This window comes from Xyrauchen texanus, chromosome 47 (genome assembly GCF_025860055.1).
Source record: "Xyrauchen texanus isolate HMW12.3.18 chromosome 47, RBS_HiC_50CHRs, whole genome shotgun sequence".
In the NCBI taxonomy this organism is placed as follows: Eukaryota; Metazoa; Chordata; class Actinopteri; order Cypriniformes; family Catostomidae; genus Xyrauchen; species Xyrauchen texanus.
Window position 1 is genome coordinate 8,175,171 of NC_068322.1, and position 15,250 is coordinate 8,190,420.

At 36.1% G+C, this 15,250-nt stretch overlaps 1 protein-coding gene across 7 annotated transcripts in view; it reads left to right on the plus strand.

The window, feature by feature from the left end:
- The window catches only part of LOC127638679 (filamin-C-like), a 65,505-nt gene that overhangs the window by 19,221 nt on the left and 31,034 nt on the right, over window positions 1-15,250 (plus strand). For 4 of the 7 annotated variants that reach the window (XM_052120306.1, XM_052120307.1, XM_052120308.1 and 1 more), the window contains exons 2-9: window positions 4,305-4,553; window positions 9,300-9,397; window positions 10,601-10,751; window positions 11,024-11,142; window positions 11,293-11,370; window positions 11,639-11,801; window positions 12,057-12,257; window positions 13,235-13,357. In XM_052120306.1, coding sequence (XP_051976266.1) covers window positions 4,305-4,553; window positions 9,300-9,397; window positions 10,601-10,751; window positions 11,024-11,142; window positions 11,293-11,370; window positions 11,639-11,801; window positions 12,057-12,257; window positions 13,235-13,357 — 1,182 coding nt within the window. The remainder of the gene's footprint in view (window positions 1-4,304; window positions 4,554-9,299; window positions 9,398-10,600; window positions 10,752-11,023; window positions 11,143-11,292; window positions 11,371-11,638; window positions 11,802-12,056; window positions 12,258-13,234; window positions 13,358-15,250) is intronic. The other 3 variants (XM_052120309.1, XM_052120312.1, XM_052120313.1) reach the window with 1 other exon arrangement.

The following is a 15,250-nucleotide window of genomic DNA, read 5'->3' on the forward strand; positions in this document are numbered from 1 at the left end:
CACACAGAGTCTTTGTGTCTTCTGCTCTAGTGATCATGGCAAACTTTCCATCTCCTCCAGGGAGACTGCGTTGTTTGTTTGTTTGTTCACTCCAAGCAACACCCGACTATCACCTGGTGCATCTAACCAACACAAGCTGTGGTAATTCTTCAGGGTGTTGTTGGTGAATACTCACCAAGTGCAAGAAGGAAAAACATCTTATCAGAGATCTTATTGAAAAACATCAAATATGTAGGCCTAAATAAATAACGAAAGACTAAATAATACAAATGGATGACAAATATTTATAATAATATTGCAATGTAAACAATAACAAGTTGCAGTCATTTTTTGGCAAACAGTCAGAACAAATAAACTTCATCAATGTTTTCAGAAATTGTCAGGAAAGTTCTGGTTCTTTGTGTTTATAGAGAGAATGGTCTTTCTTTTAAAGGATAATTCACCCAAAAATGACAATTCTGTAATTTTTTACTCACCGTATAGTCGTATGACTTTCTGTCTTCTTTGGAACACAAAATATGTTTGGCAGAATTGTATCCTCATTCATCATTTACTTTCTTTTCATGGCAAAAAGATGAAAGTGAATGGTGACTTAGACTAACTTCTTAAACTTATGTTTTTCTTATAGTGGGGCAGAAATTATACACTTCTATATAAAAGTGAGCTCATTTATGTGATTTCAAGTGTCTTGATGAAAATGAGAAATATTATTTTCCAATGATTGATTGTTAAGGCCAAATAGTACCCAGCCATCAAGTGATTATAAATTCATAGTATTCCAAATAGGAATTCCATGTGTAACCAACCTGTTGCATTATTGCAGAGTGAGACAACTGATAAAGCACATTTGCAAATTTTTCATATTGTTCACACTCTCCATGCATTGGAAATCCTTTCCCAGTGTCATAAATTATCTTTTCCCAAGGCCTGATTCCGTATTTGTTTTCCTACCCATTACATAGTTGTGCTGTAACCAAGCTGCCTGGAATTCCAGGCACATGTGATCAACAGTTCCTCCAAACTCCAAGGGTTCATTTGCTGCCACATGTGCTTGATGTTGTCGGAAGGAAACACTTAGTTCTGATGTCTTTCATTAAGTGTGTTTGAGTCCAGCTGTTTTGTCAGACCCATGAGTCGGGAAATGTGCTTTATCTTTGTCAGTTTGTGTTCTGCTGGGGTGCACATTGCTCAGGGTGGTTTTAAAACATTAAAGATATTCAGCAAATAGGGAATAGAGACCAACATGCTGTGCACTCTTTGAGAAAGGGTACATTTGAAAATTCACCTTGTGTTAGAAAACACTTTTAAGGATAATAGATCAAATTAGTCTGTGCTTGTTGACCACATATTAATTGAGTAATTGATTACTACACTGAATATTTTCAAAAAATTAATTTGGCACACTATTAAAGTGAACAGTGAAAATGCTAGAAGGTGATTTAAAATGTTGAAAACTGCAGCTTAAATATACACTTGCCCTTTAACATTTTAACCTTAAACCTTGATGTCGAAAAAAGTTCATGTCCATGTGTGTGTTTGTCTTTTAGTTTTTAGTTGTAATTGTAAAGGGTTTAGCTGCAGGTTATAGGAAGTAACAGAGTTTGTTGGATGTTGTCAGATAAGGATCTACAGTACATTATACATTACCACACATTGTCATATAACTACACCTGTGTATTAATATTACAAGAAGTAGTGTTGCCATTGAACAGCTGCTGTGTGTGTGTGTGATCTTACTAATATCTGTCTGTACATGAAAATCTCTCTCTCTCTCTCTCTCTCTCTCTCTCTCTCTCTCTCTCTCTCTCACTCTCTCTCTTTCTTTGATCGTCTCTCTCACTCTATTCATCAACTGATTCAGATAGCAGTTTTAATATTCTTTATTGGCTTGTGAAATAACTGTACATTTTGTATTTTTAAAGCATTTGCAGCCTAACTGTGTGCACAGGATAAAGTGGAGAACTATTTACACAAGTTATGCAGAGTTATTGAAAAAGAATGATAAATCAGATAACATTAAAGAATACAAATGAATTACCTTAAAGATAGAAATCCCCCAAATTATTATTATTATTATCATTATTGTTGTTATACAAGAAAAATAACCAGAGTTAATGCATACCTACCATTACAGGATATGCAGTATACAAAACTATGCATATAGTTTATTGAAAAGGAAAATAAAATGTATAACAATAAGGAATACAAAATAAATTTTGAATTAAATTTAAGGTATAAAAACAGAAAATAATAATAATAACAATAACCATTTAACGTGATTATATACTATATTCAATGTATTATTTTTATTTAATAATAAGAATTAGAAAGAGAAATAATGAAATCTGTCAATCTCTTTGTCTCTTTCTCTTTTTATTCTCTCACTCTCTGTCTTCAAACTTCACCAGATATACCAAGAAAATTCTCAAATGCTTTCTCGCTGTCTTTCTGCTGGGTTTGGCGCTAATACAGAGTACACATTAATGTCTGGATGAAATCCTCTCTAAGCATCCAGACAGCATATGAACCCAAAACATAAAAACCCTGGATCAGATGGATCAGATTACTCCTGGACTGCTGTGCACATTGCAGCATTTAGTGTAGACTGCTCCATTGGAAGCTGATGCAAAGCGCAGGCATATTCAGCCAGCTTCCTGATCAATTTAATCTGTGTGTGTGTTTCATTTAAACTGACATCATTCCACAGATCCAGGGTTAGATGACATCAGCCCTTGGCATTTAATCAATGGCTTTTTCATGTCCATCTTGATTCATATTCTACACTGTAGTCTTGAGTCTATTGACAGGCTAAACACTGAAGGTCTGTGGGGGTGTAGTAGAGAATTTGGGGCTAATGTTATGTGTGAAAGAGTGAATCTCACTGTCAAGAAATTTTTAATTTCTCCAGAATAAAATAAAACAAATATATAAAAAATAATATTTTACACAAAGAAACTGAAGCTTATCTGGTTTTGTTGCACTGTGACCAAGCAAAGATGCAGTCTTTTGTTTTTTTTGTGCAGTAAAATGTATAAAATGGAACTAAGATTTTTCTGCAGATTTTCATCTAGGCCTTATTATGACCTTATTTTCATGACAATTAAGCACATTTCCCCCAAATTCTGATTACTGTCATTTGTGAAAAATAATTGTGAAGTACAATTACAAAGTATACATCGTGGTAGTGTTTGTTTAACTGAATTTAATTGATGCAGATTTTAATGTGTGGTTTTTGTGTTATAGTATTGAGCATTTGGGGTGAAAATGTGCTTTGATTGCTGAGTTGTCATAAAAAATCATCTATGTGCTTAAGGGAACTATAAAGGATTAATTTTAGTTATGCAAAATATAATCATATATAATATATTCTTTTGATCTTGTTGATCTTGTCTAGACATTACTTAGTGAGATGTGTAAACTCTGAGAAAGGAGAGGAAGAACATGGGTCACACTCAGCCTTGAGAGTTCATCTTTGCTGTTTATTTGTGCACATTTCGAACTGTGAATGCTATCAACACAGCAGGTGAACAGAACATACAGTGTGTAGCTAATCTCTCTAGATAAACAAAAGAGGATCGAGGATATGCTTGGGAGGACTGTGTGAAAAATAAACACAGGTGTTGTCATTATTTCAGGCAAGGAAGAGTAGAAACCTCATCGCATGTTGGAGTGTCCTGAACTCATATTTGCATTTTACATGTATACATTTGGCAGACGCTTTTATCCAAAGTGACTTTCAGTACTTTATAGATTTTTAGCAGTTTGTTTGTTCTCTCGGAATCCAACCCATAACCTTTGCATTGCCAGCACCATGCTTAACCAAATAAAGGAACCACATTTGGCCTAAAAGCAGGTTTTCCTCTCATTAAAATGGATTGCTCAGCAGCTTTTGGGAAGATTTATATGATACCAGGAGTCCTCCTGGTAGAGTGTGATAGTGAAAACTTTGACACTTTGTTTATTTTTTCTTCCCCTCAATTTTCAAATAGCATCAGGCTATCGACCATCTGAATCCAAGCTTGACCCCCAATTGTCGATGGACAGAATGTGTCAAATAATATGCTATAATTCTGTTCATCCCGAACTTCATTAAACCTCTAGACTTTAATTGGAGCTCTTTATTACTATACATCCATATTACTAATACAGGATTAATAAAAAAGAACCTTAGAATATTTAAAGTCTGACGTTTCTATTAAGAAAGCACTTAAAGCTTTCAAAACTAAGATCTAATCTTGAAAATAATATGGACATTAATTGTAATGTGGAATAACACTCTTAAAATCTTGTCTTTCTCATTGCAGATAGTAAAGCTATAGTGGATGGCAATCTGAAACTGATCCTGGGGCTGATATGGACCCTTATCCTGCACTACTCCATCTCCATGCCCATGTGGGAGGATGAGGATGATGAAGATGCCAAGAAACTGACACCCAAACAACGTCTTCTGGGCTGGATCCAGAACAAGGTCCACCAGCTGCCCATCAACAACTTCCACAGGGACTGGAGAGATGGCAAAGCACTGGGAGCCCTGGTGGATAATTGCGCCCCTGGTGAGTAAAATTACCCTTACATGAAGTACTGTGGTGATACCATGGTACAGTGATGTATAAGATGGTAATGCTATGGTGCTTTAATGTATACCAAGGAATTACTGTATGAATTGGTTGAGACAAGCCTGTCTCAATCAATTAAGACAATTGAGATATCAGGAGATATCATATATGTATGTCACAAGAAACATTACTTAAGCACATGTAAAAACATGAGATACAATTAAATCGTAAAGAGCCACCACATCATATCATAAGAGAGCCCTATACACACACCATATATATATATATATATATATATACAAATACATACACATAGACATACTGTTCATATACATGCACACAACCATCAGTTGATTTAGAGAACTCCCAACCTTCAATTCAAGATCTGTACAAAATAGATTTTATTCCACATTTATAAAAAAAACAATATTCAAAATCTACATTCAAACCATGCGGCACCTATGTTTTTAATCTGTGTCCTAAAGGCTTTTCGTTTTAGCAAGAGTTGATCCAAATCCCCACTTCTTCTTGGTAGTAACATCTTCTCAATACCTATATAACATAATGATGCCACTGGATGCATTATGTTCTATTAAATGTGCTGCTAATGGGTAATTTTGTCTTATAGTACTACAATGTTCTGCAATTCGTGTTTTTAATTCCCTGCTTGTTTTGTTGAATTGTTGTTTTTTTATAAATGAGGAAATTAAATCTATTTTGTAAAACCAACATAATTATGTAGCTCATTTTGAACTTCAGTCCTTTTGATTGATAACTAATGCAGTCAGTTTAAACCTGTTTCAATTACTTTAAGAGTCTCCATATGATGAATATTGGTGATTCTGTTGTTTTCATGACCATTTACCCTCAAATGTGTCACTGTGCATTAACCACATATGGTCTTAAATGGAAATCTTAGTTAATTAGGAAGATTCAAGGGTCAGTGATGCTCATCAGGGATCTGCAGACATGTAGAGGATGTTTATTATCTGTATTGCTTCAGATGACAAGTGGTTTGATAATTGCAGTGTTGTGGCTTACAGCATATGACCTCACTCTGGAAAGACCTGAGCCAAGACAAGAAGAGAAAGAGTCAAAGATAGACAAGTAGAGGCCTCAGATCAGGTTTGAATACTCCTATCCAAAACAATGATTCATTAATCAAATGTTTCTGGATAGGTTTGCAGTTAAACTAGTGAAAAAATAAAAACCCTGTGCAGTTCATGGAGGGTTTAAGTCCATTTATGTGTTTGCGTCTCCATCCTTGTCCACCAATGTAATCAAAAACAGCCATTCAGGCATTATGAATATACTGTGTGCTGATAATTTTGACAGCTTTAGTGCTTGCCCATATATCCTGTGGAGAATAGAGGGTGTATGAGGACAGAGACAAAGACTTGAGAATGGAGAATATAGCAGATTTTTAGGCCATTCAGTATTTTTGGAGAGAAAAAGTAGTACAAAATACACTACATTGGCAAAATTATGTGGACACCCTCTTCTAATTAACATTTGGTTTGGCCACATAAAGCAATATTTTAACCAAAGATGAAAATTCTGTCATTATTTACTCACTCTCATGGTGTTCCAAACCCAAAACCACTTTAATTTTTCAACAGAACAAGGATATATTTTAAACAATGTAGCAACCTCTGATTACCATACAACAGTAATTTATAGAGACACACTTTAAAGCTTTAATAAGCATCCAAAAGTGTCATAAAAGTAGTCCATGCGTCATAAGTCCTCTGAAGAGTTCTGGACAATTTATATGATGAAAAGACCAAAATATATGTTGTTTTTCACTTTTAAATAAAATCAAATAATTGCTCATCTCATGCATACAGAGTCAAAATCAAATATAGTGACACATCAAAAGGATCAAACCTCACTGGTTCTTAATGAAGTTTGATGTTATTGACGTTATATGATGTGTGATGGTATTTGGCCATGTTGTGCATTTCCTTACAAGAAATGTTGGGGTTTCGTTAGAGGTTAACATGTTTAGCCAAAGACACACAGTGATCTGTCTGTCTTTTAATGTACTTGAATAAAATATAAAAGGCTAATCTTGATGGTGGGTGTAAGGCAGCTGTGAACTATTAATGAATGTGTTTTTACTCTGTCTCTTTCCAATGTCTCTTTCCAAACACCTCTCAGGCCTGAGGGTGCGCTGAGGACTGATTTCCCACAATCAGACACACATTAGGTCCATTAACACTGAATATATTTTTAAGTTGAGGACTGGAATTGCACAACAACAATACACTTATTTAGAGTGTTTTATCAGAAGGAATGTTGGAAAATAATTTTGTAATTAGATTACTTTGCAAAGTAATTAGTAAAGTAACACATTACTTTTTGAATTTACATCATTATACTTTTATTTTTCAAATAAGTAACAATAAGTTATTTTTCTATTTATTCAAATTTATATATTCGTATTTTCAGTATTGTATATATTTACTGACAAATACAATTGAAAACCTCTCCCTTTCCCATAATATAGTCACATGATGAGCATAAATCTGCATGAGATCTTTGCTGCTGTCTGAATTGCCATTTGAAAGCTGTTTTGTGACCCTATAATTTTCTGTGTAAAGTTCCTACTTTGCATAAATCTGTACTAAAATATGCCAGCTTTGACTCGTCTTACCCCCTAGTATCTGAGCTAGCCTTGAATAGGCTTTTTGTGGGGTTCTGTACTGACATAAAGCATTAATATTACATTTTAATTTTTAAAGCATATATTTAGAAGCGGTAATATGGCTCTTCATATACTCATAAATTGTTGGGCAAGGCCATACAGCACAACCATTCTCTTCAAATTATACAGTGCAAGCAGAAGATAAATTATCATTGCCAATTAGAGCTGACAGAGTGACCCTGAAAAGAAATAATTACTGACATGCTGAAAGATGAATATGAGAGGCGTGATATATCTCTGCATTGTTCAGGTGTGTGTGAGTGTGCGTGTGATGGCCCAGGCTCTGCTAGCTAGTTATTGAACCACTGGTCTCTGCTGTAAGTGAATGGAAAGTGTCAGAGGCCAAGACAGCAAACATGCTTAAGTAAAAACACATGCTGCATTTCCTGCCAGCACACACTTCATTATGTTCTGCCCTGTGTACATTTGTGGAAAAGAGAATCTGCATTACGGGTGTTGTGAAAAGTTAGCAGCTCTTTACAGGGTTGACACCAGATGTTTGCTTTGAGAAAAATGATCTGTATTTTAGAATATCTGGATGTGTTTACGACTCATACTCTGTATTGACATCCCTCATATTTCTCATTAGCATTTAATAAAACAAATTCTATTCCATTGAATTCCAAAATCTAAATGCTGGTCATGATATCACTGTAATATTTGTATATTGTAATATTTATATACTGAATTGTGATTGGCCATTATACACTATCCAGTTTACATTTACATTTCTTTTTTTTATGAAAAGTGAACCATACTAGAGCGCAAGAGTAGGGTTCCGGAAGTAAAAACATAAATTTTCCCCACAATCACTAACCAAGATCCACCATTCAGAGAAGTTGCTGTTACCATGGAAATGACAACTGAGGCAAAAGAGCTCAACAGTGACCACCCATTTCCATAAAGCATTAAGATGTAACCAACTCTCAAACAAGTTAAATATTTGTATTTGAATACAATAAGATTAAAGTATATGGTACTTCTCCATCTATCTATATTTTGGTTTACAAACAAATATGATTTTTCCATTAAATTAATACCACTATTTTTGCTGTCTTGCAAGCACCTATAATAACTACAATCTTAATAAATATTGTTCATTGTTAACTAATGTTAACAAATGGAACCTTATTGTAAAGTGTTACCAAACTTTGTTTACCTCCCCTGCATTTTCCTTCAATTTATTTTATGCTGTTAAAGATTTTCTTACCCTTCTGCTGCCATATTGGATCTACAGAGAGATGCCACTCTTGACAGTTATAAGTCCATTAAAACCCTCCAGGTGTATCAATGTTATCAGCAGGAGGTGGCCATTATACATACTCACTATCCAACCCAAGTATGGGGCCACAGTCTGTTGCTGGTGGATCTTGAAAAACAAAACAGGATCTGATATTAATGCTTGGCAGTCGTTGAGAAGAACTTGCGGCTTTAAGGGTCTCTGGTCCCATTTGAACTAAATGCCTCTTGCTCTTCGAGTGTAATCCAGCATATAATATCCTAACACAGCTTTTTTTACAAGACTCCAGGTAGCAGTAGAATTTGCTTCAGGGAGCCTGACCGCACTTATTAAAATGTAAAAAATGGGTGAAGTGATGAGAAATTACTCATTTGAGATAATGTAAGGTCAAGTTAAACAAAATAACATGGTTTAATAGATCTTCGGTGTGGAATGCTGGCCCTACATCCCAAGATGTGTCCTCAGTTTCTCTCTTTTTTATGTTTATTATTTAAATGATGCATTGGAAAGATGCTTCATCCAAAGCAACTTACAGTGCATTCAAGGTATGCTTTTTGCAGTATGTGTGTTACCTGGGAATCTAACCCACTACCTATCTGTTGTCAGGAAACAGCGCTACTAGTTCTGCTACTGGAATGGGATTATCAGTTTTAGGATATAATGAAATATGATTTTAATGTGAGGCTGTTATTTGTTCTGATTTAAACCGTGTTGAGTCACTTTTTGTTTGCATCAATCTGTAAAGTGTTTACTTACTCTCTTTGTCTTCCTTTTTTTCTCTTTCAAACCGTTTAAGGCCTGTGTCCGGACTGGGAGACATGGGACCCAAGTCAGCCGGTTGAGAACGCAAGAGAGGCCATGCAACAGGCTGATGATTGGCTTGGTGTGCCTCAGGTAAGAAACATTCACTCATATTTATTAGGATCCATGCTATTTTGCCTGATTTGAGACTGATTTCCTGTGTTCTTCTAAACGTAGCAAGACTAGCAGTGTTTTAGGCTAGAGTTTACTTAAAGAAGCAGGACTGGGCTACTGAAATTGTATTATGATTCAGGTGTCTCTATTTTGTTACTTAAGGGAAGAAAATTCTATATTTTTGAGTGTGGCATAAGTGTCTACAGAAATACTGGCTCCCACTGTATGTTCAAAGAAAACACTAGAATATATTTGTGTTTGACCAATTTGGACAGATAGTGGATATCTGTTGAGAGAGATTGGGTTGTGTCCAAGTCTATTGAGAGAAATTGAATGCTTTTGCAGGCTGTCACTCCAGTAAAAGAAGTAGAGGTTTAAGTTATGCGTTCCAATGACAAGCTGCATATTGCTCTTCCTCTCCCTGTGAATCTCTCTCTCTTTCTCTTCCACTCTTCACCTCTTACTTTAGCTGTGTTAAATACCATATAGAGCTATTTCCAGATAGCTCTTAACCTTCCAGTCTAGTGTTAAATATAGCAGGACACTTAACCAGTAGGACATGAAAGACAGGTATCAAGGGAGACAAGAGACACTCAGATAGACAATATATTCCACAGCATTTAAAATAATTTGTTGTACCTCATCAGTTTTTACCATAGACCATCACTGCTTAGAGATGTGTTTGAATCTGATTATCAAGTCTGGCGGTAGCAGTCAAGGAGCCTTTGTCAAATAGAATGTCAAATAAAGTCAGTCAGGCATGCTTATTTGTCTGTTTTTGGGACTTTTATATGCATGTGAGAGTTAGTGATACAGTGTTTCTCAATCCTTGACTTTGGGCATCCCAGAACTACACATTTTAGGTGTCTAACTAATCGGGTACATCCAATTCAGGTCATGAAGAACTCTACTAATAAGCTGATGGATTGAATCAGATTCGTTAGACATCGAAGCCATCTAAAAAGTGCAGTGTTGAGCAGAATTGGAAAACACTGCTCTAATGCCATCCAGGAATCTGAATTGAGCAACTCTTGATGAAACGTTGTCATGTGCAGAGCAGATGCTTCAGATTTTGCATGAAAATGGACTACACTACCCTGCCCCATAGATTAGCCACTATGTAACCCTTGACCCTGACCTTTTAATGGATCGGAGTCCTCACATTGCACTATTTAAATCAAGGTGATTGCTCCAGAGGAAATCGTGGATCCCAACGTGGATGAGCACTCAGTGATGACCTACCTGTCTCAATTCCCCAAAGCCAAGCTCAAGCCTGGTGCTCCTCTGCACTCTAAAACCCTGCACCCCAAGAGAGCCAAGGCTTATGGACCAGGTGAGACTGACAGATTAAGACAAATGTTACCACAATGACTGACGTTAATGACTGATTACATGATATGACAACTCTTATATTTTCAAATTTTCTCAATCAAGCATTATCATTCCCTCTACCATTCCCTCTACTTCTACCTCTACATACAATACAACTACCTCAATCTCTGCTTCAACCTCCACTCTACATCTGCATCTACCTTTACCTGTACTTCTGCATCGACTTCTGTATTTTCATCTACCTCTACCTATTTTTTTCACCTCTCTCTGAAGGTATTGAGCCCAGAGGTAATGTGGTGTTGAGGCCAGCTGAGTTTGTTGTGGAGACTGTGGAGGCAGGGCTTGGAGAGGTGTTGGTTTACATTGAGGATCCAGAGGGTCACACAGAAGAGGTCAGTGTCAATCATCCTCTTACTTATCAGCTTCTCTTTTTCATTGTTTAAACAATGTGTCAAATATAATACTCTGATATTTATGATGTATAAAGAAAATATGAAATGAGATATATTTTAAATAGTCACTGTCTTGTCTTTTTTTCACAGGCCAGAGTAATTCCCAACAATGACAGGAGCAGGAGCTACTCTGTGGTCTATGTCCCAAAAGTAGAGGGTCTGCATAAGGTACCAATAAACCTATATATATATATATATATATATATATATATATATATATATTTCATTATAATACACAATATTGATTAATTATTTATCATTAATCAATGCACAGTTGAAATTTTTATCTTTACCTCTTCAAGATGTATAATTTTGTAAACGGTAAACTTGGGCCTTGATGGTAAACTTAACAGCTTTGTATTATTAACCAATTTTTTTTGACTGAGATGGATGAAATGTGGGTCTGACAGAGAGGGATATTTCTGTCTACTTCCAGGTGAAGGTGTTGTTTGCTGGGGAGGACATCGATCGAAGCCCTTTCCTAGTGAATGTGTCTAAAGCTCTGGGAGACCCAAACAAGGTACAGGCCCTTGGGCCAGGTTTGGAACCAGTGGGCAATGTGGCCAACAAACCCACCTACTTTGATATCTACACAGCAGGTATTCCCAGAATGCATCACATAAGTTTAAATATAAACATTTTATACCCTCCCCTTTGACATAAAAATTATGTAGATATTATTAATTTCAGTTTGTCGTGTCCATACTGTGCTGTATCACATCACATCACATAAAATGTCATATCTAATTATGTCTTATAGTTTTGTCAGTGGTAAATGATTCGTCATTTTACTTGATTTGATAAGCCTGGTCTTTGCCAGCAGTTACAGATATTCCATGATTTTTACCCCTCAGGTGCGGGAGCAGGTGATGTCAGTGTGATTATTGTGGACTCTCAGGGTCGTCGAGACACAGTGGAGATCATTCTGGAGAATAAGGGTGACAGCGTTTTTCGCTGCACCTATGGACCCATTCTGGAGGGCCCTCACACTATATACGTGACATTCGCTGGCCAGCAAATACCCAGAAGCCCATTCACTGTCCACATCTCAGAGGGTGAGACCACATGCCTTTATTTCCTATTCATTTAGAAAATATGTTTTACACAGTAATGAATTAATGGTGATAATGGTGAGCTTTACTTCTCATCAATTCATAAATGTTTTAATTTCTCTGATTCAAAGGCCCTGATTTTAAGGGCTCAATCTGTGCTGGAGTGTGTGACAAAAAGTACAGTATTCAATTTGAAGTTCTACAATGCAACATTTTTCTTTATATTATAATTTCCTGAAAGCCATTCTTGCTGTAACATTGTTGGATGCCGTTTAGTAAGAGCATATGGTTAAACAACCAAAATCACTTTAATTTACACTGAAGCTATTAATGCACCAAGAAATTAACATGCAAAAAAAAACAAAAAAGACTGACTTTTATGTGGAGTGATATCATGTCCTAACTAGGTGTCGAGTAAGCTTCTATCAACAAATAATCTGTCTGTCCATGCTGATGCAACACAATCACATCCAATTAGAAAATATCTGATGTTTCATATAGAGTTATGTGGAGCAGAATTTTGGACCAATGAGATTTAATTGTGAGCGGGGCTACTCAGCACATCATCGCACAAATTTAAACCAGTCGACCATCAAAATGTCCTGTCGTTCAATGCTTGACACATTTGTGGCTGGTTAGCAAAAATATTTTATCTTACACATTTTGCCTCGTCACACCCAGTTAGTACATGGTTTGACTGCGAGTAATTTGTTTTACTATTTATAAAATTACTTTCTAATTATGCACCTGAAGAGCTTTTTAATTTGTTGATGTATTTCCCCCTTCTAATGACTTCATACAGTTGTTTGATTGACAGCATGTTAATACTGGACAACACCCAGAGAAACAGCTCATCCTAAAGATCTTCTCTGTGTGTTACCGAATGAAACAAGGTTGTTTGGGCTCTGTGTGCTCAGGGGATGATGACGAAACGCTTTATTGTGTTTCCTCTCTCCTTTTGCCTGTGTGTGTCATTCTAGCTCCTCTGAGCGGCCGGCAGATCAGCTCTCCGGTTCACATACTCCCTCAGTCTATACGCACGCCGCCTTCAGAAAAGGCCAAGAAAGTCCCTCCCCCAACACCACCCAAACCCAGGCGACCAAGTTAGTACGGGCCACCAGGGGGATGTGGCAGATGCCTGCTCGAGCTTGGTCCCCTCCCTCTCTTTTGTCTCCTCCCCTTTCTCTTACCCTGGATGTGTCCTCACGGGCACGTCCCCTCTGGCTCGTTGGCATGCGCTAGCACTTTGCCCTCTATGGCAGATCAAATCAACAGAATAAAAACACACTGCTAAAAAAAAAATTCCTTAATCAGTATTTTCTGTTGTTTTCCAGTAAAATATTAAAATACTTTAAATCACAAGATATTAAGACTTGTTTTGCATAAAAATTTTTTTATAATAAAGTGTTTATTCTTATGCCAGTGGCAAATAGTTTCTTCCTTGTTTTAAGGATAATTCTAACAAAATTGAGTATTTTTAAAACATGTAGCAAAATTAAAAAGAAAATGGGGTCACAAAAATAAACTTAATTCAAGATATATTCTCTTGAAAACAAGATTAAAAAAATACTGATTAAGAAAATGGAGTGAAACTGTGAGATTTAAAGTAAGAGTGTGAAAAAAAATAAGAGAGAATCATTAGAAAGTGTTGTGAATGCTGCTGCTTGTCTTAAAAACGATCCACTTTGAGAAGTGGAATCCGCTTGCCTGTTTTTTTCATAATGGGGCTGACGTATGTGTCAGGGCAGAGGCCTTTATGAGATTGCTAACTGCTTTGTGTCTTTATTTTATATTCATTCTTTGATTGTTTTTCATTGTCCAGTACCTTTGGCTGTGTCCATATGGTTGTCCTTGCATACCTCTCCTATTCGCAGTTCCATGTTAATCTGAACTAACTCTGACAACCTCTGATAATATGTTTGTGAGCGTCTACGATTTATTCATCTGTCTATTCGTCTTTTGTACTTTTAGCATTTTGTGATCTCAATAATAACACTCTTTCCTTTTGTAGCGAGTAACCCAAATGATTGTCAGGCCATTGGTGTTGTGAATGCTGCTGCTTTTCTTGTCTTAACTCATGCAGAATAACAATCCACTTTGTATAGTGGAACTGGATGATCACCTAAGAAATACTCATGATCACTTTTGTGAACACTTTTTGATTGGAATATGTTATTATTTTCTGACTCTACAATTCTGAATTTAATTAATATACTGTAACTGAATTTTTATCCAAATTTTAATCCATAATCTAACCAATTAATGAACAAATTAACAAAAGTAATAAACTAGTTTCAATAATTCACTGTAAACAGAATTCCGTTGGATACATTTTTTTTGCTCTTGATTTTTAAAAGTTCAAAAGCAGATGTTAAAGGATTAGTTCACCCGAAAATGAAAATTCTCTCATCATTTACTCACCCTCATGCCTTCCCAGATGTGTATGATTTTCTTTCTTCAGCTGAACAAAAACAAAGATTTTTAAAAGAATATCTCAGCTCTGTAGGTCCACACAATGCAATTAAATCGGTGCCAAAATGCTGAAGCTACAAAATGCTCATAAACACAGCATAAAAGTAATCCATGATACTCCAGTGGTTAAATCCATGTCTTCTGAAGTGATATGATAGGTGTGGGTGAGAAACAGTTAAATATTTAAGTAATATTTTTTACCATCACGCTCCACTCATCACTTTCTTGATGGATTAAAGGTGCCATGTGTTGTTCCTTGCAGGCTACTCAACCTTAGAGGCTCCATGTGGTTAGGATTAGGGTGGGGGCGAGATTAGGACATCTGCTGCCTCCCAGGAACTATCAGAGGCACCTTTGTACAACAGGCTTTACTTTTACATTCTTCTATTTTTGGTGATTTTCATTCTTCTTGCATATTGCCACCTACTGGGCAGGGAGGAGAATTTATTGTAAAAACAGATTTAAAATATTGATCTGTTTCTCATCCATACCTATCATATCGCTTCAGAAGATATGGATTCAAC